This window comes from Hyperoodon ampullatus, assembly GCF_949752795.1.
Source record: "Hyperoodon ampullatus genome assembly, chromosome: 8".
In the NCBI taxonomy this organism is placed as follows: Eukaryota; Metazoa; Chordata; class Mammalia; order Artiodactyla; family Ziphiidae; genus Hyperoodon; species Hyperoodon ampullatus.
In genome coordinates this window covers 84,853,610-84,878,286 of record NC_136921.1, presented here as the reverse complement: position 1 = coordinate 84,878,286, position 24,677 = coordinate 84,853,610, and the positions used below count along the sequence as shown (strand labels likewise).

The 24,677-nt window shown below is 36.2% G+C and overlaps 1 protein-coding gene across 4 annotated transcripts in view; it reads right to left on the bottom strand.

Annotated features, from left to right (window-relative positions):
- PPIG (peptidylprolyl isomerase G) overlaps positions 1-23,873 on the bottom strand; it is a 32,288-nt gene extending 8,415 nt beyond the window's left edge. The window contains exons 1-7 of one of the 4 annotated variants that reach the window (XM_079710315.1): positions 23,796-23,873; positions 23,627-23,701; positions 22,888-22,995; positions 22,029-22,073; positions 21,064-21,151; positions 16,297-16,326; positions 16,066-16,205 (exon numbers count right to left, since the gene is read on the bottom strand). In XM_079710315.1, the coding sequence (XP_079566441.1) occupies positions 16,066-16,205; positions 16,297-16,326; positions 21,064-21,151; positions 22,029-22,073; positions 22,888-22,995; positions 23,627-23,701; positions 23,796-23,856 (547 nt within the window). In that variant the 5' untranslated portion in view covers positions 23,857-23,873. Of the gene's footprint in view, positions 1-13,259; positions 13,303-16,065; positions 16,206-16,296; positions 16,327-21,059; positions 21,152-22,028; positions 22,074-22,887; positions 22,996-23,626; positions 23,702-23,795 lie in introns of those variants that run through there. The other 3 variants (XM_079710314.1, XM_079710317.1, XM_079710316.1) reach the window with 3 other exon arrangements.
- Between the last annotated feature and the right edge of the window lie 804 nt (positions 23,874-24,677).

Genomic DNA, 24,677 nt, shown 5'->3' with positions numbered 1-24,677 from the left:
AAATGACCTAGCTTGTTCAACAAATAAATCTCAAGAAACATAAAAAGAAATGGTGGGATAATCTATTAAAAACAAAAAAAATTTACAACACCAACCCAAATGTTTGAACCTGATTTGGATTCAAATTCAAACATCAAAAAATTAAGATTAACTAAACAATTAGAAATTTGAACATTGTAAGGATTTCTGACATTTAGGAACGTATGTGTATATTATGTCTGCGTATGATTATGGTATGATTATTTTTTCAGAAGAATCACCTTTTAGATAGTGAAATATTTATCAATAAAATGTTATGTCTAGAATTTGCTTCAAACAGGAAATGGAGAACTGTCCAAGGATAGGTAACATGAGACTAGCCATAAATTAACTGGTAAAGATGGGTAATGAACATGGGTGATTTGTTATACAATTTCAATCACTTTTGTATATGTTAGTATTTTCCATAATTAAAAAAAAAATCAAAGGGGACAAAGAAAATACCTTTGGACCGACTGTTGGCTGTCTGTTTACAGACCTTAATTGAAAGGGTTAACAGCTGGTTTGTAACCTTTGTTAGCTTCAGAACACCTGAGGATTTGGCACTTGGCCAAATTAAACGTATTTACTTATGACTGCATTGGGGCCTTATCTAGTTGTGGTGAGTGGAGGCTAACTCTTCATTGTGGTGCACAGGCTTCTCATTGTGGTGGCTTCTCTTGTTGCGGAGCACAGGCTCTAGGCGTGCAGGCTTCAGCAGTTGTGGCACACGGGCTCAGTAGTTGTGGCGCACGGGCTTAGTTCTAAGCTCCACGGCATGTGGGATCTTCCTGGACCAGCGATCGAGCCAGTGTCCCTCCCCTGCATTGGCAGGAGGATTCCTAACCACTGCACCACCAGGGAAGTCCCTCTTGAAACTCTTAACTCAGAATTCATAGGAGTGTACTGAGTTACAGAGATAAATGAGAATCTGGCTGGAGTTACCGTGTACTTGCCCAAGGGTCTGTGGTTCAGTGTTACGATTATCTCTCTGATACCGAAGAGATGCTGCTGCACTGGAGAATGGGAACAAGGTATAAAAGCTGAAGGAACTCAAGAGGTAATAGCTGCAATGAACTTATTAGGTGGTCTTCGTCACCCAGTCATGCTCCTCAGGACCATGAACCTATTAAGCCGAGAGGCCTGGGATATATGCAAGCTCTGCCTAGAACTCATGACATCCCTACTATGATGCTGCTGTTCAAGCTGTGCTGTTTCCTGTCTTGTACCCTTTCTTAATGATAAATAAGCTTAGTGCTGAGTGAAGCCTATCTTGTCTCATGAGTCCAACTGTTAATCTGATCCCAAGACCACTGCTGATGGTGAGGCAGTATGGGTATGCAAACTGAAAAACCTACTTGCATACACTAAAAACCTGAGGGGTGGAGGTGGGAGGGGGGAGAATCAAACTTAAAGAAACCCAAGGAAGAAAATAAATTCATAATGAACATGAGTAACTCTAGATACAAATATCTGATGCCATATAATATGGAGACAAAATAAAAGTATTCCACATAAGCACAGAATACAGCTGTTAAAATTCCTTGACAAAACATAGTAATGCTCTTCCCCATGATTAACAAAGCTTTATTCACCAACTCCAATTTATATTTATTTTGCATTGTGATTCTTTCCTGAGAAATACACTGAAGTTGGTTTCGTTAAAAGGCAAGCCCAAGAAGCAAGAACTACAGAGTCCTGCAGCCTGTGGAACGAAAAACCCATTCACAGAAAGACAGACAAAATGAAAAGGCAGAGGACTATGTACCAGATGAAGGAACAAGATAAAACCCCAGAAAAACAACTAAATGGAGATAGGCAAACTTCCAGAAAAAGAATTCAGAATAATGATAGTGAAGATGATCTGGGACCTCGGAAAAAGAATGGAGGCAAAGATGGAGAATATGCAAGAAATGTTTAACAAAGACCTGGAAGAATTAAAGAACAAACACCTAGAAGAATTAAAGAACAAACAAACAGAGATGAACAATACAATAACTGAAATGAAAAATACACTAGAAAGAATCAACAGCAGAATAACTGAGGCAGAAGAACGGATAAGTGACCTAGAAGACAGAATGATGGAATTCACTGCCACGGAACAGAATAAAGAAAAAAGAATGAGGGTTTCCCTGGTGCGCAGTGGTTGAGAGTCCGCCTGCCGATGCAGGGGACACGGGTTCGTGCCCCGGTGTGGAAAGATCCCACATGCCGCGGAGTGGCTAGGCCCGTGAGCCATGGCCGCTGAGTCTGTGCGTCCGGAGCCTGTGCTCCACAACGGGAGACACCACAGCAGTGAGAGGCCCGTGTACCGCAAAAAAAAAAAAGAAAAAAGAATGAAAAGAAATGAAGACAGCCTAAGAGATCTCTGGGACAACATTAAACACACCAACATTCGCATTACAGAGGTCCCAGAAGGAGAAGAGAGAGAGAAAGGACCAGAGAAAATATGTGAAGAGATTACAGTCGAAAACTTCCCTAACATGGGAAAGGAAATAGCCACCCAAGTCCAACAAGCGCAGCAAGTCCCATACAGAATAAACCCAAGGAGAAACACGCCGAGACACACAGTAATCAAACTGGCAAAAATTAAAGACACAGAAAAATTATTGAAAGCAGCAAGGGAAAAACGACAAATAACATACAAGGAAACTCCCATAAGGTTAACAGCTGATTTCTCAGCAGAAACTCTACAAGCCAGAAGGGAGTGGCATGATATACTTAAAGTGATGAAAGGGAAGAACCTACAACAAAGATTACTCTACCTGGTAAGGATCTCACTCAGATTCGATGGAGAAATCTCAAAAGCTTTACAGACAAGCAAAAGCTAAGAGAATTCAGTACCACCAAACCAGCTCTACAACAAATGCTAAGGGAACTTCTCTAAGTGGGAAACACAAGAGAAGAAAAGGACCCACAAAAACAAACCCAAAACAATTAAGAAAATGGTCATAGGAACATAAATATTGATAATTACCTTAAACGTGAATGGATTAAATGCTCCAACCAAAAGACACAGGTTTGTTGAATGGATACAAAAACAAGACCCATATATATGCTGTCTACAAGAGACCCACTTCAGACCTACGGACACATACAGACGGAAAGTGAGGGGATGGAAAAAGATATTCCATGCAAATGGAAATCAAAAGAAAGCTGGAGTAGCAATGCTCATATCAGATAAAATAGACTTTAAAATAAAGAAAGTTACAAGAGACAAGGAAGGACACTACATAATGATCAAGGGATCAATCCAAGAAGAAGATATAATAATTATAAATTTATATGCACCCAACACAGGAGCACCTCAATATATAAGGCAACTGCTAACAGCTGTAAAGGAGGAAACTGACAGTGACACAATAATAGTGGGGGACTTTAACAGGTCACTTACACCAATGGACAGATCATCCAAACAGAAATTTAATAAGGAAACACAAGCTTTAAATGAAACAATAGACCAGATAGATTTAATTGATATTTATAGGACATTCCATCCAAAAACAGCAGATAACACTTTCTTCTCAAGTGCGCACGGAACATTCTCCAGGATTGATCACATCTTGGGTCACAAATCAAGCCTCAGTAAATTTAAGAAACCTGAAATCATATCAAGCATCTTTTCTGACCACAACGCTATGAGATTAGAAATGAATTACAGGGGAAAAAATGTAAAAAACTCAAAGACATGGAGGCTAAACACACCACATTACTAAATAACCAAGAGATCACTGAAGAAATCAAAGAGGAAATAAAAAAATCCCTAGAAAAAAATAACAACGAAAACACGACGATCCAAAACCTATGGGATGCAGCAAAAGCAGTTCTAAGAGGGAAGTTTATAGCTATACAAGCCTACCTCAAGAAAATCTAACCTTACACCTAAAGGAACTAGAGAAAGAAGAACAAACAAAACCCAAAGTTAGCAGAAGAAAAGAAGTCATAAAGATCAGAGCAGAAATAACTGAAATAGAAACAAAGAAAACAAAAGCAAAGATCAATAAAACTAAAAGCTGGTTCTTTGAGAAGATAAACAAAATTGATAAACCATTAGCCAGACTCATCAAGAAAAAGCAGGAGAGGACTCAAATCAATAAAATTAGAAATGAAAAAGGAGAAGTTACAACAGACACCGCAGAAATACAAAGCATCCTAAGAGACTACTACAAGCAACTCCATGCCAATAAAATGGACAACCTGGAAGAAATGGACAAATTCTTAGAAAGGTATAACCTTCCAAGACTGAACCAGGAAGAAAGAGAAAATATGAACAGACCAACCACAAGCACTGAAATTGAAACTGTGATTAAAAATCTTCCAACAAACAAAAGTTCAGGACCAGATGGCTTCACAGGTGAATTCTATCAAACATTTAGAGAAGAGCTAACACCCATCCTTCTCAAACTCTTCCAAAAAATTGCAGAGGAAGGAACACTTCCAAACTCATTCTATGAGGCCACCATCACCCTGATACCAAAACCAGACAAAGATAGTACAAAAAAAGAAAAATACAGACCAATATCACTGATGAATATAGATGTAAAAATCCTCAACAAAATCCTAGCAAACAGAACATTAAAAGGATCATACACCATGGTCAAGTGGGATTTATCCCAGGGATGCAAGGATTCTTCAATATATGCAAATCAATCAATGTGACACAACATATTAACAAACTGAAGAATAGAAACCATATGATCATCTCAATAGATGCAGAAAAAGCTTTTGACAAAATTCAACACCCATTTATAATAAAAACACCCCAGAAAGTGGGCATAGAGGGAACCTACCTCAACATAATAAAGGCCATATACGACAAACCCACAGCCAACATCATTCTCAATGGTGAAAAACTGAAAGCATTTCCTCTAAGATCAGGAACGAGACAAGGATGTCCACTCTCACCACTATTATTCAGCATAGTTTTGGAAGTCCTAGCCTCGGCAATCAGAGACAAAAAAGAAATAAAAGGAATACAAATAGGAAAAGAAATAAAACTGTCACTGTTTGCAGATGACATGATGCTATGCATAGAGAATCCTAAAGATGCCACCAGAAAACTACTAGAGCTAATCAATAAATTTGGTAAAGCTGCAGGATATAAAATTAATGCACAGAAATCTCTTTCATTCCTATACACTAATGATGAAAAATCTGAAAGAGAAATTAAGGAAACACTCCCATTTACCACAGCAACAAAAAGAATAAAATACCTAGGAATAAACCTACCTAGGGAGACAAAAGACCTGTATGCAGAAAACTATAAGACACTGATGAAAGAAATTAAAGATGATACCAACAGATGGAGAGATATACCATGTTCTTGGATTGGAAGAAGCAATATTGTGAAAATGACTATACTACCCAAAGCAATCTACAGATTCAATGCAATCCCTATCAAATTACCAATGGCATTGTTTACGGAACTAGAACAAAAAATCTTAAAATTTGTATGGAGACACAAAAGATCCCGAATAGCCAAAGCAGTCTTGAAGGAAAAAAACGGAGCTGGAGGACTCAGACTCCCTGACTTCAGACTATACTACAAAGCTACAGTCATCAAGACAATATGGTACTGGCACAAAAACAGAAACATACATCAATGGAACAAGATGGAAAGCCCAGCGATAAACCCATGCACCTATGGTCAACTAATTTATGACAAAGGAGGTAAACATATACAATGGAGAAAAGACAGTCTCTTCAATAAGTGGTGCTGGGAAAACTGGACAGCTACATGTAGAAGAATGAAATTAGAAAACTCTCTAACACCATACACAAAAATAACCTCCAAATGGATTAAAGACCTAAATGTAAGACCGGACACTATAAAACTTTTAGAGGAAAACATAGGAAGAACACTCTTTGACACAAATCACAGCCAAGATCTTTTTTGATCCACCTCCTAGGGTAATGGAAATAAAAACAAAAGTAAACAAATGGGACCTAATGAAACTTAAAAGCTTTTGCACAGCAAAGGAAACCAGAAACAAGACAAAAAGACAAGCCTCAGAATGGGAGAAAATATTTGCAAACGAATCAACAGACAAAGGATTAATCTCTAAAATACATAAACAGCCCATGCAGCTCCATATTAAAAAAACAAACAACCCAATCTAAAAATGGGCAGAAGACCTAAATAGACATTTCTCCAAAGAAGACATGCAGATGGCCAAGAAGCACATGAAAAGCGGCTCAACATCACTAATTATTAGAGAAATGCAAACCAAAATTACAACGAGGTATCACCTCACACCAGTTAGAATGGGCTTCATCAGAAAATCTACAAACAACAAATGCTGGAGAGGGTGTGGAGAAAAGGGAACCCTCTTGCACTGTCGGTGGGAATGTAAACTGATACAGCCACTATAGAGAAGAGTATGGAGGTTCCTTAAAAAACTAAAAATAGAATTACCACATGATCCAGCAAGACCACTACTGGGCATATACTCAGCGAAAACCACAATTCAAAAAGACACATGCACCCCAATGTTCACTGCAGCACTATTTACAATAGCCAGGTCATGGAAGCAACCTAAATGCCCATCGACAGACGAATGGATAAAGAAGTTGTGGTACATATATACAATGGAATATTACTCAGCCATAAAAGGGAACGAAATTGGGTCATTTGTTGAGACGTGGATGGATCTAGAGACTGTCATACAGAGTGAAGTAAGTCAGAAAAAGAAAAACAAATATTGTATATTAACACATATATGTGGAACCTAGAAAAATGGTACAGATGAACCCGTTTTCAGGGCAGAAATTGAGACACAGATGTAGAGAACAAACGTATGGACACCAAGGGCGGAAAGCTGCGGGGTGGTGGTGGTGGTGTTGTGATGAATTGGGCGATTGGGATTGACACGTATACACTGATGTGTATAAAACTGATGACTAATAGGAACGTGCTGTATAAAAAAAATAAATAAATAAGATACAAGAATATATTGTACAACACAGGAAAAAAAAGAAAAGACCCACTTCAGACCCAGGGACACATACAGACTGAAAGTGAGGGGATGGAAAACGATATTCCATGCAAATGGAAATCAGAAGAAAGCTGTAGTAGTAATACTCATAACAGATAAAACAGACCTTAAAATAACGTTGTAAGAGATAAAGAAGGACACTACAAAATGATCAAGGGATCAATACAAGAAGAAGATATAATAATTATAAATATATATACACCAACACAAGAGCACCTCAATCCATAAAGCAAATGCTAACAGCTATAAAAGAGGAAATTGAGAGTGACACAATAATAGTGGGGGACTTTAACACCTCATTTACACCAATGGACAGATCATCCAGACAGAAAATTAATAAGGAAGCACAAGCTTTAAATGACACAATAGACCAGACAGATTTAATTGATATTTATAGGACATTCCATCCAAAAACAGCAGATTCCACTTTCTTCTCAAGTGTGCACGGAACATTCTGCAGTATAGATCACATCTTGGGTCACAAATCAAGCCTCAGTAAATTTAAGAAAACTGAAATCATATCAAACATCTTTTCCGACCACAACTCTATGAGATGAGAAATAAATTACAGGGAAAACAATGTAAAAAACACAAACATGTGGAGGCTAAACAATATGTTAATAAATAACCAAGAGATGACTTAAGAAATCAAAAAATACCTAGAGACAAATGACGAGAACACGATGATCCATAGCCTATGGGATGCAGCAAAAGCAGTTCGAAGAGGGAAGTTTATAGCAATACAACCCTACCTCAAGAAACAAGAAAAATCTCAAATAAACAATCTAACCTTACCAAAAAAAAAAAAAAAAAAAGCAAGCCCATTCTCCCCACCAAATGTATTAAATATATTTCAAATAACCATTATTTAGTTTTCACTTCACTTTTCATGTAAGCATTTGAGTGAAGCAAAATATCACAACAATACAGAAAATCATAAAAAAGATTTATAACTATTTTTAGGGTAATATAATTTGCCCACGTATTAGATGATATGAACTATAAAAGGAAAATAAACTGTATTTTTAGGGAGGATGCCTTGGAATAGAACCTAGAAAGCTCTAAGGTTGAAAGGCTCCCTCTTTTCATGTTTCTCAACATTATTTTTTAGTGAAATTTAATTTATGTCCCCTTTTCCTATGAATCTGCTCAGAAAAAAGATAAAATGACTGAGAAAGAGCAGTTAAAAACAGAAGAGGAAGAAGAAAGAAATAGAGACATGACAATATCAATATTAGTTCTAACAGAATGTACCTTGAGTTTCAAAATTTGTGTTAACCTAAATTTAAAAATATGACTTAGGCACATCGTGAATCTGAATGAAATTTTATCCTTCTCAGATCAACAAGTATGTTTAAGTGAATAGTACATAGATATATATTTAACATGATGCCAGGACATGGAGGGAAAGAATCGTAGAGTATAAATGGGGAAGTTCCATAGCAAACTTCTGCCCTCACAGAGCTTACTGTCTATTTGGAAAATAAGACCAACAAGTGTGAATTTAATAGCAAACAGCATCTGAAAACATACACTGAGTTGTAATAAATTTTCTAGAAACTCTGACTATAAATTATATATAGATTTAATAGTGAATATGGTCAATAAGGACAAGAGTAAAGTAGAAAGGGTTTGGAGAAGCACAGTCAGTTCTGCTGTTAGACAGCATATGCATTTCTTTTTCTTTTCTTTTCTTTTTCTTTTTTTAAATTTTTTGGCCCTGCTGCGTGGCATGTGGGATCTTAGTTCCCCAACCCGTGATCGAACCCGCGCCCCCTGCACTGGAAGTGCGAGTGTTAACCACTGGACCGCCAGGGAAGTCCCCCAACATATGCATTTCTATAAATCACTGTACCATGAAAAACTGTACAATAAAAACCACAAGGCTTATAGGAAAAATGGGGTTAGGGGCACAAAACTCAAAAACTTCATCAGTGACACATTAAAAAAAAAGATAGAAAACTAATAAAAATAGCAACAGAGCTTTCACACGTGTTAAATAGTTAAGAAATACATAAATACGACAATAAATACAGCACTTTGAGAAAAGCATGGGCTTGCTTGTGGAAGTGAATGTCAGTAGGGCTACAGCTTGTGAGTTACTGTAAAGTTAGTGCAAGGGGGGGTGATATGAAATTAGATGGAAAGTTTTAGTACAAACGGTAGTTAGGCGTGGCTCATAACACAAGTGATGAACTGAGGTAGCTTAGTAGATGTGTGAGGTGTGTGTATGTGTAAATATTTTTTTTTTGGCTGTGTCATACAGCTTGCAGGATCTCAGTTCCCCGACCAGGGAATGAACCCGGGCCATGGGGCAGTGAAAGCGCCAAATCCTAACACCAGGCCACCAGGGAACTCCCCTGTGTATGTGTAATTTTTGTGTATTCCTGTAAAGCTGTTCAACTGTGTATGGTTTTCTGCACTCAGTATTTCTTGTAGACAAGAGCATGCATAGGCATAGGTGAAACTGATGTTATGTTCAAATTGTCTTCTAATGTATCAACTGAATGGAATAAATGCATGCTTTCAAAACAAGCAGTATAGCAGAACTATGTTAGGATTTGAAATAGGGGCAGGAAAAAGTAGTGTGGAGTAGTATCTGTAGAGTGCTTACAAAGTGATAGTAAGCACTGAACAAACTCCTTTATAGGTGTAATTTAAGGATGAGTAGATTCTGGATATAAAAGGGAAGATTTTTTTACAACACTTTAAAAGTATAAAGAAAGGAATGGAGAAATTGTGAAGATGGAATAGATTCATCTCTTCCTATCCTCCTGCTAAGTTTAAGTAGAAATCCTAGACATAATACAAAAAGAAACAAACATAAGAAGACTCTGAAAGGTAGAAAGAAGGCAGAGTGGCCAGGGATCTCTGGATTTGAAGGTGACATGGTAGTTTTCAATCTGTCTCCCATATACCCTAGACATCACGCTGGAGAAGCCTGCACCTCAGAAATGCCAATGGGTACAGGTTTTTAAAAGCCCCAAGAAAGGCCCGCTCTCTCCAGACAGAGAAATAGAAAAAAGATGGTTTAGCAGGACAAAAAATTTGTCACCAATACCTGCTTTACTCTAAGCAAATACTAAGGGGGAAAATTTTAAAAAAAGGTTCACCAACTCCCTCTTGGCTCTATCAGCAGAGACAAAGTAGAGAATTTGGATTTCCGGTACCCTCCCCTTCAAGCAGTGTTCCCCTTCCCTTGCCAGAGTGATGTCAGTAGAGACAAAGTGGGAAGCCTGGGCTTCAGCTCCCTTCACTGCACCAGCAGGTGGCACAGATTTCAGAGAAGGAAGCTAGAGAAAAAGATTCTTTAAATTTATAGATGAAGTCCTGGGAGGAGACCCCCAAGTTAAACTAACCAGAACTAATATGGCAAAAGGTTTGAGAATTAAACTACAGTGTTGAATAGCATCGTTTTTCAGTAGCATACAAATGAAACCAGAATAGTACTGCAAGGGCTCTGGAAATTGAATTATCATTGAAACCACAATCTACAAAAGGAGGCCAGGACCTACATGCTAAACCTATATAAGGTGACTGCCTGCTAAAAATAGAAAACATAAACAGAATCCGAGTCTCATAACATACAATACCCCAAATTTCCAGGACAAAATTAAAAAAAAAAAATCACTAATAATTTCAAGAACCATTTTCAAGCAAAATCACAACTTAAGTAAGAAAAAAGTCAAAAGATGCCAACACCCAGAAGACTCACATGTTGGAATTAACAAGGAGTTTTAAAAAGCCATCTTAAAAATGCTTCCACAAGCAATTATTAATGTTCTTTAAACAAATGAAAAAAAGTTAAAAATCTCAGGAGAAAAGAAGATATAAAGCATCAAAAGGAATTTTAGAACTGAAAAATACAATGATACAATAACTGAAATAAAATGTGCTCAATATCAGAGTGGGGATGACAGGGAAACTGTTAGCGATCCAGAGACAGACCAATAGAAATTACCCAACCACAACATCAGAGAAAATAAAAAAAACAAACAAAAAATGAACAGAGCCTCAGAGACCTGTAGAACAATAAACAAAAGATCTAACATTTGTGTTATTGGAATCCCAGGAGAAAAATTTGAAATTAAAAAAAATTTTTAAATAATAATGGCAGAAAATTCCCTCATTACCTACAGGGAACAACGATTTGAATGACAACAGACTTCTCACTTGAAACCACAGAGGCCAGAAGGAAGTGGCCTAACACTTTTTTATGTGTTGAAAGAACTGCCAACCCAGAATTCTACATCTAGTGAAAATACCCATCATGAAAGAAAGGGAAATAAAGACATCTTCAGAAAACTAAGATAGTTACCAGCAGACCTACCCTTAAAAAAATGGCTAATTTCTCCAAACAAAAGGAAATACAAGGAGGCTTGGAGTTGAGTAAAAATATGAGGCAAAGCAATTAACAATCAACTCATATAAAAACAAATATAAATGGCTCCTAAGGAGATGATAACATCAAATACCTTAGAGAAATGCTTATTTAAACCAGCTTTAAGAACAACAACAGGGGCTTCCCTGGTGGCGCAGTGGTTGAGAGTCCGCCTGCCAATGCAGGGGACGCGGGTTCGTGCCCCGGTCCGGGAAGATCCCACATGCTGCGGAGCGGCTAGGCCCGTGGGCCATGGCTGCTGAGCCTGTGCATCCGGAGCCTGTGCTCCGCAACGGGAGAGGCCACAACAGTGAGAGTCCCGCGTACCACAAAAAAAAAAAAAAAAAAAAAAAAGAACAACAACAACAACCACCACCACCAACCCTGTAATTAGGCTGGCAAAGATTAAAGAGTTTGATATTATGTGGCTCTGCAAAGGGCAAGGGGAAATTAACTTCCCTATATTCTAGTGGCAGTGCCTACCAACAGTACAAATGCATAACCCCTATAATCTGTTAATTCTATTTCTAGGTATTTATCTAATATTATCAACACTCACTACACGTAGAATGGTACAGAAAATTTGAGAATGGAAACTGATGGGCAGAAATGGGAAAAAGACTTTTCATTATCCTTTTATGCTTTCTAAATTTTGAACAAAATCAATGTATTAAATTTTAAAACTCCCAAGTCTGACAACAACTGTTGTCACCCTGTTCTCCAAAAAACCCTACTTCCTGCTTAACCACTTAAAGTCTATTTCAAAGTATCATTTATAAGCATATAACCATCCTTAAGATAAAAGAGCAACACTTTTTAACTCTTGGGCCACTTCTGGTTAGTTTATTTTAGATTATTTAGATTATGCAGTTTGCTTATCAATCACTATGTAAAAGAAATTCCCAACCCTGTTCACTGACCTTTGTTGGGAGGGGAGGTAGGATGTGGTGTAGTACTACTGGGTACTGACTTTACTAGTATGTTGTTAAGGTGAAAAAACAAACTTCCAGAACATTTTACTTGTAAGAACATATGGTAAGAAAATGCTGCTTTACTAGTTTTTTGAGAGGTATAAATTTTATACCAATGAATTTCACGTGAAACCTTTATATTGAAGGAAATTTCAAGGCCATCATCAAAATAAGTTTTGAAATAAAGAAGAGAACTATACCTCAGATGAACCTCTTTTCATTTCAAAAATACTGGGTCTCCCCTCTAAACAGTTTCGAAGTTTAACATCCCACTATTCTCCATTAAAAGTGCTATCACCATGGCTCTTAATTCCAGGATAAAGACACTGAAATGGGATCCTGTCACCATACAAATGAGTGTCTGATCTTTTCTACTGTCTCCTGAGTACAAGATTCACCAGCTGCTTCCTCTATTGTGCTCTTCTTTCTGTACTGCCAGGTAATCTGTTTTCTACCACATATATGCAAGATTTCTGCTCATATAACTATTTATTTATTGCCATGCTGCCATAACTCAGCACTTGTGTTTCTATGTACTCTGTAGTGTATCATCATCCCCAACTCATGCTGCATGGCAAAGGTGGACAGACCTCTCTTTAACAACTGCAGGGAACTGAGAGGAGACCAGCATGATCTGAGATCATGGTAACTCTTGAAAAGCCAGGAAGTACCTTAATCAGGGTAGTGGTCTGTGTTCTATCCTACACTCTGCCCCTTGATAGCCTCTACAGGGTTGCAGTTTTGATTAGCCTCCTGTGTTCCTCCTCTGCATCTGTTGGAAGGATCTTCCCCTTGACTCCAAACCTTCTCAGGCACATTCAAATAGCCACAAAGAGTAGAATTTCCAATCTCACAACAGCAAAGGGAAGGCCCAGGATGATTACCCAGACTCACCAAGACCACTTACAGGTGGGCCCAGACAGTCAGATTTCTTCAGAAGTCTTTTTGTTTTCTTTCAGGAAGTCAGAAAAAGAAAAAAAAAAGATTCGGTATTTATTTCTTTTTAAAGTGGGGTGTGTATCTCTCAAACAAGGTTTTAAATATGATGATGATGATGAACACCGCTGTGTTACACAAAGCTTTTTGACTATGTCCAATTTAAGACTGTAAGAAGGCCATCAAACTTATAAATTGGATGGAAGACACAGCTCTGCCTAAAAAAAAAAAAAGATTTTATTGATGCATGACAAAATCCATTCTGACCAATGTTCTGAATGGTAATTGAAGGACTGTAGAGTAACAGGTGCCAAACTGTGTGACCTCAAACATAAAGACCTTTTCCTCTTTCTATAGTGTGATCCAGAACAGAGCAGGCATGGAAGGTATGACTCAAAACAAATCTGGCCTTTCAGTAACTCCTGTGCAGACAGTAACAAAGGGCCAAATCTTCCCCAACTGATGAAACTGATAAGGGCAAGATATACTTCCTTAGCATGAGTCTGAGGAACACACACTAGAACACTACATCAACTTTCAGCACAACTTCCTGGCCACAATGGCATGGGAAAAATTAGCATTTATTGCTTCAAGTGAAAATATATTATAAAAACATAATAATATACAAAGAGTGACATTCATTCACCTTCTCTTCCTTTCAGCAAATATTCAAACACTGACCATTTAGTACCAAAAGAATCTTTACGCCAAATTTATTAGTCTATGATAACATTTATGGTTTAAGATGTAAGCTTTTTAATTATCTCTTCTAAATATGTAAACCACACAGCATCCTTAGCTTTTATAAGCAGAGAATAGATCCTAACACAAGATCCTTGAAGACTACAAAACACAAGAAAAAAGCCAAAAAACAGTTAAGTACAGAATAAAAGATGAATACTTTCTAGATGATGTGGGAAGAAATAATGCCTTAAACCAAAATATTCCAATTGTACTAACAACACTTTGAAGAATTAATTAGCAGAAGATTCAGGGTCTAAAATATGCAAAGATTAATATAGATTGCTTTTTAGTTTCTATTTTTTCAAAAAAAGGTAAGATACTCAACGACACTTCATTCTTTCTGAATCATCACGAACACAAGGCATACATTATAAATGCTGTTTGTAAATAAGGATAGATAGCCAGACTCTTGCGCACAAGAAGTTAATTAAACAGTCCCAGTGTGAGCTGCAGCAATATTCCTGTGATGGTTTACAAGGTATATATTTGACATAACAGAGAAGAAAGTGAAATCATTAGAATCAAAGTGGAATGCAGAGAAAGAAAATTAAAAATAAGCCTTCTCCAGGGAATTCCCTGGCGGTCCAGTGGTTAGGACTCGGCACTTTCACTGCTGTGGGCCCTGGTTCAATCCCTGATTGGGGAACTAAAGAAAAGCAAAATAAAACGTGCATATTACAGAGCACATCAGTATACCTAAAATTTGAGAACAGAATATTATACTTAGGGCAATTCTGAAAGGAATATTAAAGACTTTAATGAGTTAGCAACATGTAACAGAAAAAGCTCTAGATCTGGAGCCAGCAAACTTGGGCTTGAGGTCTAGTTAGTTCCCTGATGTGGTAAATACTAATCTCCTTGACTATATCTGTAAAATGAGGAAAATAATATTGATATTATACAGTTCTTGTGAGGATCAGAAAAGATTACAGAGACTCTCTTGTTAACCATGAAAAACTAAGTACTGAGATTATTTATTATTCTCTGGACGATTAATAGGAAGATTAGGTCAATTCAATATTTTATTTTATTATAATATTTCTACACAGATTTGAAGGTAATCTCACCCCATTACTTTTAGAGTGTCAGGCTCAATATCTGTAATAAACAATAGCAGTTACATATTTCTTATATAATATAAAGGCTTAAAATACTTACTTAAAAAACCAAGTTCTACCATTTCAGATAATATATCAAACTACCAGTCGTGTTAACTTCAAGTGTTCTTGTCTAAGTAAAAGTTTCTCAAACATGCCAGATGCTTCTGAATCTAAGCAGTGCATGAAGGGGAAATAATTTATTCCCATAAAGTTTATTAGTCTATGTTAATCTCTTCAACTGTCATCCTCCCCACACTGTCTCTTTCCCTAGAAGAATATTTATTTACCACGCTATTTAGACAACTACACTTTTTAAAAAGCCCAAAAAATAAAGTGGAAGCAGATGGATGAATTACTGCAAATAATTCAAGGAAAGTTAAGCAGTTCCATGATAAATGAACAAAGTATGAAGTAAGATAAAACACATCTGAAAAACACAAAAATACATTTAAAAACACAAAAACTTCATATTTATATTCACTTTAGCGTAAAGATCGTGCCAACTAATTAGAGTGTGTTTGTTTTGTGTGCGTAAGAGTTATCAGAAATATATACTTGCTTTTAGGGACTTCCTTGGTGGCACAGTGCTTAAGAATCTGCCTGCCAATGCAGGAGACACGGGTTCGAGCCCTGGTCCGGGAAGATCCCACATGCCGCAGAGTAACTAAGCCTGTGCACCACAACTACTGAGCCTGCGCTCTAGAGCCTGTGAGCCACAACTACTGAAGCCTGTGCGCCTAAAGCCCGCTCTGCAACAAGAGGAGCCACCTCAATGAGAAGCCCGTGCACCCCAACCAAGAGTAGCCCCTGCTAGCCGCAACTAGAGACAGCCCGTGCAGCAATGAAGACGCAACACAGCCAAATAAATAAATAAACAAACAAACAGATTTTAAGAAAGAGAAATATATACTTTTTTTTACCTTTAGATTTGGGAATTAGCTCTCCACAACTGAGTATCCGCACCTCAGCAAATGGTTTGCTAGCTGCATCTGTTTTCTGGTTTTCTATCTCTCTCACAACTTCTTGACCAGAAATCACTTGCCCAAAAACAACATGATGCCTAAAGAGTCAAGTAAAGATGACTAAATAAAAGCTTCTTATTTTAATATTAATTTAAAGTAGGTTGTAAAATAAATTAAAATAATCTTTACCCATCTAAATGAGGAGTTGGTTTTGTTGTTCTTTTGGAAGTCATCAGATAGAAGAATAAAAACAAAGTCAGAGAAAAACAAAGTTAGCATCTCTAAAAAGGAAAAGAAAATAACTGCATTGGAAACAAAGTAGCAAACAAAGAAATCATATATATGCTATCTTAACATAATAGAATCTTATTTACCTTAACCTTAAATAGAATCAAATGCAAGATGCTTTCGACAATGCATTTTCAAAATCTTGTTCTGAAATACCTATACACTGTTGAAAACTTACATGAAATTAAAGTTGACATTTTGGTGTTATTTCTATCCATCCATGTTTCTTGCATGTAACTGGGTTCTTATTGATATCCACGGTTGTACAGTGTTCTACTGTCTGAGCATACCATAATTTATCAAACCATTTCACCAGTTTATGGGTTTAACAACAGTGTTTTTCAATCTTAACATTTGCAACAGTTAAAGCCCAGGTCATATTCTGATGTCCTCATACATGTTCTGTTGGACCTGAACAGAAATGGTCCATGTAGTGTTTATAAATTTTTAAATTAGCTGCCAAGACTTAAAAATATGGATACTTCTATATAAAAATCCAGATTCCAGACCCTTTTGAAAACATGGAAAGACATGGCACCTGGCATGTGGCAATAATTGGTCAGGCTGAGTATCCCTGCGTTCTCTAATACAGAGATTAATCATTAAGTTTCTTGTCCCAGCAGCCTTTACTCCCTTATATTACTTGCCTAAGACCTATGGGTATTTGAGTTTGTCATCCCTAACATAAAGTAAACTTCACATTGAAGAAAGATACCTGCATTAAAATTTGGACAACATGGGCTTCCCTGGTGGCGCAGCGGTTGAGAGTCCGCCTGCCGATGCAGGGGACACGGGTTCGTGCCCCGGTCCGGGAAGATCCCACGTGCCGCGGAGCGGCTGGGCCCGTGAGCCATGGCCGCTGAGCCTGCGCGTCCGGAGCCTGTGCTCCGCAACGGGAGAGGCCACAACAGTGAGAGGCCCGCGTACCGCAAAAAAAAAAAAAAAAAAAAAAAAAAAAATTTGGACAACACCTAAAATTAGAAAAAAGTAATTTTAAAAAATCCTTCTTTCCTCCACAACAACCTTAAAGCTTTGTAGCTAAGAAAGCTGCTGTCTGAGTAGCTATGAAGACACACTGGTACAACAGACTGAATATGGGCATTGTACAAGATTTGTTATTTTAAAAATCTTATCAAAAAAGGCATTAGAAATTTGGAAGAAGGAACACAATTTAAGCTAACTTTTGATTAAAACACACACTAAAAAAAATTCTAACACATACATGTATTTTTAAAAGTTCACCGTATTTTAAAAACTAATAACCTGTTATTGTTTTCTCACTGTAACAGCTATGATCACCTGAACTTGCTAAAACCACCTAGAAATGTAAAAACCTAGGTGGTACACTATATATGTATTTGTGTTACATTTAGTGTATATAATTTGCATTAAGATACAGTCAATCCTCACTTTACAGATTACGTATTTGTCCACTGGCTTGCTCACTAGAATTAATTTGTAACCCCTAAACCAATACTTGCATTGCTTTCGTGGTCACTCTCAGATTCGTGAAAAAGTGTTGATGAGAATGGAAAAACTAGAACTCTTTGTATAATGCTGGTGGGAATGTGAAATGATGTAGCCATTGTGGAAAACAGTTTGGTGGTTCCTCAAAGAGCTAACCATAGAACTACCATATGATCCAGAAATTCTATTCCTAGGTATCTATCCAAAAGAACTGAAAACAGGGAAACGAAAATATATGCCAATGTTCACTGCAGCATTACTCACAAGAGACAAAAAGTGAAAACAACCCAAATGCCCACTAACAAATGAATATGGATAAACAAAATGTGGTATGTATATATAATGGAATGATATTCAATCATAAAAAGGAATGAAGTTCTGATACATGCTATAAAACATGGATGAACCTTGAAAACATGCTAAGTGAAATAAGTTAGACACAAAAGGACAAATATTGTATGATTCCACTTACATATATAGAATAGGCAAATTCATAGAGACAGAAGTAGAATAAAGGTTACCAGGGGCTGAGGGAAAGGGAAATGGCTACTCTCTGGAATGATGAAATAGTTTTGGAAAACAGTGGTGGTAGTTGCAGAGCACTGTGAATGTAATTAATACCAGTGAGTCATGCAGTGAACAAACGGTTAAAATGGCAAAGTGTATATTATATAATTAATATAAAACAATAAAACATTTAAAAAAAGATTAAAAACTGAAGTTGTTTCCTCTAAAAAACAACAGAACGCAGAAGTAGTAAAGAATAGTTATCTAGAAGTGGAAAGAGGTCAGGAGAAACCAACAGTTGGAAGAGTCTGAGAATATACATGAAGGGTTATTTGAATTTAACATATGGGTTTTGGTAAGCACAGGAGGGATTTTATTTTAAAAAGTGAAAATAAATGATAACACTCAGTGTTGCTGAGGATCTGGTGAAACTGGCACTTACATACTGTTGCTCTAGAGTAAACTACACACTTCCTTTTGGAAGTCAATGTAGCAATATATATGGATAGCCTTAAAAATGTGTAAACATTTCACTAAGTAAACTTCTAGCAACTTACATAAAAGAATTAAAAAACTCGTCAAACAATAGGTACAACAATGTTCACTGTAGCAGTCTGAAAACAAGAAGCAAACCAGATGTTCACAACTAAGATTAAATAAATAAAACCACAGTACATTCAAACAATGGATTAACATGTTAATTCATATTTAGTGATGTACAAAGAAATTTATATTACATCCAAAAGCTGATTACAGACTATATGCAACTATCTACCTGTATTTTTATTGCATGTAAAGATGCTCTGGGGATGGGATTGTTTTTCTTCTTTTAATCTGTGTGTTCTAATTTTCCTACAACAAATGTGATATAAGTTGTTTTCATTTAAAAAATCAGAAACACCTGTATATAGGCAATTGGCTGAATAAGCTGCAGTATATACACGCAACAGACTACTATGCATCTGTGGGAAAAAAAAATGAGAAAGATCTCTATGAACTGATATGGAGTGATTTCTAGGTTATATCATTAAGTGAAAAGAAAAAAACATATACAGTATGCTATCTATTGTATAAGAAAAAAGGGAAAATAAGAAAAAAATATATATCTGTGCTTATGTTTGTAAAAAGATATACAGAAAAATAAACCAGAAACTAATGAAGCTGGTTACTAATATGGATAGGTGGTGGAAAAAAAAAATGTAAAAAAATGGGGGGGGCTTCCCTGGTGGCGCAGTGGTTGGGAGTCCGCCTGCCGATGCAGGGGACACGGGTTCGTGCCCCGGTCTGGGAAGATCCCACGTGCCACGGAGCGGCTGGGCCCGTGGGCCATGGCCACTGAGCCTGTGCTCCGCAGGGGGAGAGGCCACAGCAGTGAGAGGCCCGCCTACCGCAAAAAAAAAAAAAAAAAAAAAAAAAAAAAAAAAATGGGGGAATGGGAATGGAGTGAAGAGTTAGGTGGGAGTGATACTTCAGAAGTATCCTCTTTGCTTTGACTCTTGGAATCATGTTAATGTTTTAAAAGCTTAAAAAAAAGGGCAAGAAATAAATCAACCTGAGAGGGAGAACAAATGAAATGTAATCGGAAATGAATTTAACATATTTTGAGTCACAAAACCACACAAAATTTACACTAAAAAGTACTAATCCAAGTCATTTTTAAACATGATAATGTAACTACATACCCTCACTGTAAAAACAAAAATTGCTATAAATAAATAGTGAACTCCAGTTAGTAGGTTACTCTTCACAGCAGTATAGGATGGCAATTTTTAAATACAGGATTCAACAAATGAGTAGAAATTCTGAACACACTTGGAGGGAGATTTCTCACTGTTGAAGGGAGTTACAAATGTGGAATAGAAAACACAAGAATAATCCACATGATGCTGACAGATTAAGTTCTTCTGAGACCAGAAGAGTTTACAGTTATTGAAGAGGAGAGCAAATCTTTACCCCTGGGACATGATAAAAAGTATGAATTGCTGACAAGAGCCCTGGTAACAATTTTTTTGTAGTCAGAACTGGAAAACATTAGCACTATTGACTTTGGGTTACAAATAAATTTAGTGAGTAAGCAAATTCACAAATACAGAATCTTTGAATAATGAGGAACAACTGTATTTTACTCTTTATAATTAAGTAATTTACAAAGAGATACTCAATGCAAACATCCTGTTCCTTGTTAAACTTACCCTATAAATTTACCATCCATAGGTAATTCTTTCCTGAATCAATGGTACTGAGATGATTGCAAAACAGGGACATTTCTAACTCTATAATTCCTTTTACATTTATTAGTTGCATTCTACTAAGGAACAGTTTTTCTTTCTCCCTTGTTATTTATTCATTTATTATTTATATCTGAATGGACTCCTGGATTTCCATTTTATTTGATAATATGATACCATAATTATTTATTTTCAAAATAATCAATGCTCAACTTGTCCTAATTTGGCCAGGGGGAATGCAACCCCTTCAAGCTGGCTCTGGAGTCCTCTTGACAAAAGTCTTCATCTTTTGAAAACTTTAGCAGTACAGTTCAACTCCCCTTTCAACAATTCTTTGTTCTTCCTCCTTCAAAAATTCTCTCCCTCATACATCCCTCTCCTATTTATTAGTGATCAGTAGCAGGCACACAGAGAAACGACACACCAAAAAAGTGATATTTTAAATCATCAGATCATAAATTCTTACATGAAGAACTGTGAGCCATTTGTATCCTTCCCTCTGTTGGCCATTGACAAGAGAAATTCTTTGTTGTGTTTAACAGCAAAACTCTCATCTACAGAGAAGCAAAGTTTTCAGTTATAGGTATAACTCCCCCCAAAAATTCATTTTCATTCCTCTTCATATCTTGTGTTCATATCATGTGCTCTTTAGTGTCAGACAAAATTTAGATAAAAGGTTAAAAGAAGAGAAATCCAATATTAGCCAATTTCCTCCATCTTTTCAGATTAAAATATTTCTAATTTTCAATCCCTTGCTATAAAATCCAAACACTTTATCAACCCCCTTTCAATATTATTCTTAGCACAGAGAGGCACTCATTAAACTTAATCTCTGCCATGGTAGAAACAGCAGATTGTCTTCGAATCTTGGATTAGAATTGGAAAAAAGCAGGTGGAACGTGAAACAAAATCTCACTGACTCCCAAAAGTGCAAGATGGGAAATATGAAATTAATTCCACAATCACGTTTATAGTCTTTCAAATGATCTTCACATTAATAAAAAATTCCAGACAGAAAACTTAAATTTGGGAAAAACATTACAGCCAAATTCAGAATATCAAAGATTAAAAAAAAAATCTTCATAAAAAAAGGATGCACAAAAATGTTGATATTGTCACTAAGAAATATAGCTGAATCTCTTTTAATAAAGATTAAGATCAAGCTATGGAAGTTCCTATTCTAGCACTACAATTCTAAAAGTTTATTACAGATCACTGAAACCCTTCAAGTCATATAATGTACGAATGTACTAATCACAAAAAAATCCTACCTTTATAAAAAGTCTATCACATAAAATTTTCACAAGAAAATTAACTTCATTTAGTTGAAGGTAGTTGGATATTAGTATATCAATAATCATTGATTCAATACAGAAAAATCAAATGAATACTAGAAAACATTAAAAACAATTTAAACATAAACATTTTTACCTTCAAAAAATCCTCCATAAATGGATTCCCCTCCTCGTCCATTTCCTAAGAATGAAAAAACATGGGACTCTTAGAACTGATAAATCAGTAATCTCCTCGAAGGTCCTACCTAAACACAATGCTTCTTACAGAGTAGCTACCTGAATGACTTTGAATCAACAATACTCAAACGTTCACAGCAAATTATAAGACCTTAACTTAAAGTCAATACTGACAAGATCCCAAATTACTTTCTCTCCTCTATGATTCAACAGTATGAGTGTAACAAAGCTTATTAAGATCTGTGGAAGAAAGAATGTTCAGATCCTAATGATTATGTAGGCCTTTTAAAAGAAATTACTAGTAGCTTCTCAAAGTGTCTTTAAAAACACGGTTTCAATGTTTTTACAATAATAGAGGTAAAAACCATACTGTAGTAAAGGATTACTGGCTGTGACAAAATCAAACATGAACACTGATAGGCTACTAAGAGATGAATAGTGTTTTGTTTTTTATCCAGAAGCAAATTTCTGAAATTAATTCATGTATCAAACATGAAATTTTTTCCTATGTGTTTCCTCCTTTTTATCTATTTCTATGAGTACTTCTAATTTTTTTTTTTTTTTGGCCACGCCAGGTGGCTTGCAGGATCTCAGTTCCCCAAGCAGGGACTGAACCCAGACCCTCGGCAGTGAAAGCTCCGTGTCCCAACCACTGGACCAACAGGGAATTCCCAGTACTTCTAATTGTTTGACCAATGATTAAGTGGGCTGAGAAGAAAACTGGCCTAGTACTTCTAGAGACTTGTCTAACTTTGAGATCCATGTATTTAACAAAGAATATAAATATATGATTTTCTTTGTGGGAATCAAAGTCTTACCTTCACTGAAGTCACCACCTTGAACCATAAAATCTTTGACAACTCTGTGAAAGAGACAACTTTTATAATGTAATGGCTTCTGAGTTGATTTCCCTGTCCCCTTTTCACCTACAAAGAAGAAAAATTAGTAGGCTGTTAAGTGGAAAAGAAATTAAGGAACTAGTATTAAAGCAAAATTCATGATGAAATCACAAGAAAAAAATTTTTCACTACTTCTTTAATTTTGTATCTATATGAGATTATGGATGGTCACTAAACTTTGTGATAATCACTTTATGATGCAAGTAAATCAAATCATTATGCTGTACACCTTAAACTTATACAGCAGTATATGCCAATTACATCAATAAAACTAGAAGAAAAATTTAAATAAAATAAATAAAACATTTGAAAGTTAAAAAAAATTAATGATGAAAGCTTCTGCCCAGTAAAATACACCTCTCTTGACCTATACAGACTTCTTTAAACTACAGAATTTTAACTTCCCTCAGGAATTAAAAAAAAATTCATTTAAAAAGCACCCATGCTTTTCTACTGAGTGTAGAAATCAATTTCAGATACAATCCCATTACAATTAATATGTGTAAGAATTACTTTCATGTCTAGTAAATGTTGCATAGTCAGCATGCTGAGAAGGAAATAATATGCATGAAAAAATCTAAAACATGTTAAATAAAAAATCAAAGCAAACTGAAGTCAAATGGGACTACTATTAGGGCAAGTGAAAATGTCAACAAACCTGTACAAAGACAACGAAAGTTCTCGCATGTTTTGGGGCACACATCAGAAAATAATTCAAAGACGACTCTTCCAGCTAAAAAAGAAGGTAGTTGGTTTAAATTTCTTTATTAACTTAAAATATTAAGTACTTATACATAAATGTTAAATAGGGACATTAATTTCCTTACCGGGTTGATTATTAATGGCGATGTCAAAAAAACATCGAGGACGCTGAACCTTTATTCCCATGGCTTCAATACTTCAATCTATGAGTAAAATACAGTTTCAGGCAAACAGACGAAAACAGCAAAGATTTTTCATACATTTCTGAAAACAAAACAAAACTCTGTGGAGCATAAATGAAAAATGTAGTCTGAATTTATTTTAATATTTATTTCCATGACATAAATCACGTGAATTATTCTTTTCTTTGAGAGATTAGATTGCATCTTGTGAGGCAATCAGAAAAGACATTATAGGTCTAGCCATTATATAACACAATTTCTATTTTAACAACCAAATGTAGATTGCCACCTCAAACAGAAAACTGTAGTAAGTCTGTGATTAGTGAACTAAGCAGGCAGATTACCTTTAAATAGAGAAAAATCAAGGACAAGTTGATCCAATCTTTTTGCTCCTAGAAAACAAAATAAATTTTGATTAAAATGGTGGAGTTTTTAAAAGAAAAACATTCAAATTCCCCAAAAATGCCAAAAATAATTCCCCAAGGAAGAAAGAAAGTGGGATACTTTAACAATAGTAATATATGGTAGATTTACATTCTGAGTAAAAATACATTACATTTTACATATAAAGCTATTTTTTTGATCATAAACAATAGCCTTTACTGATACGCTAGTGTAGACACAAAAAATATCAGTAAGTGAGATACTCTATGTAAGTTTTACCTACATAGCAGATGGCTATTAGTTAAGCCTTTTTTTTTTTTTTTTTTTTTTTTTGCGGTACGTGCGCCTCTCACTGTTGTGGCCTCTCCTGTTGCGGAGCATAGGCTCCAGATGTGCAGGCTCAGCGGCCATGGCTCACGGGCCCAGCCGCCCCGCGGCATG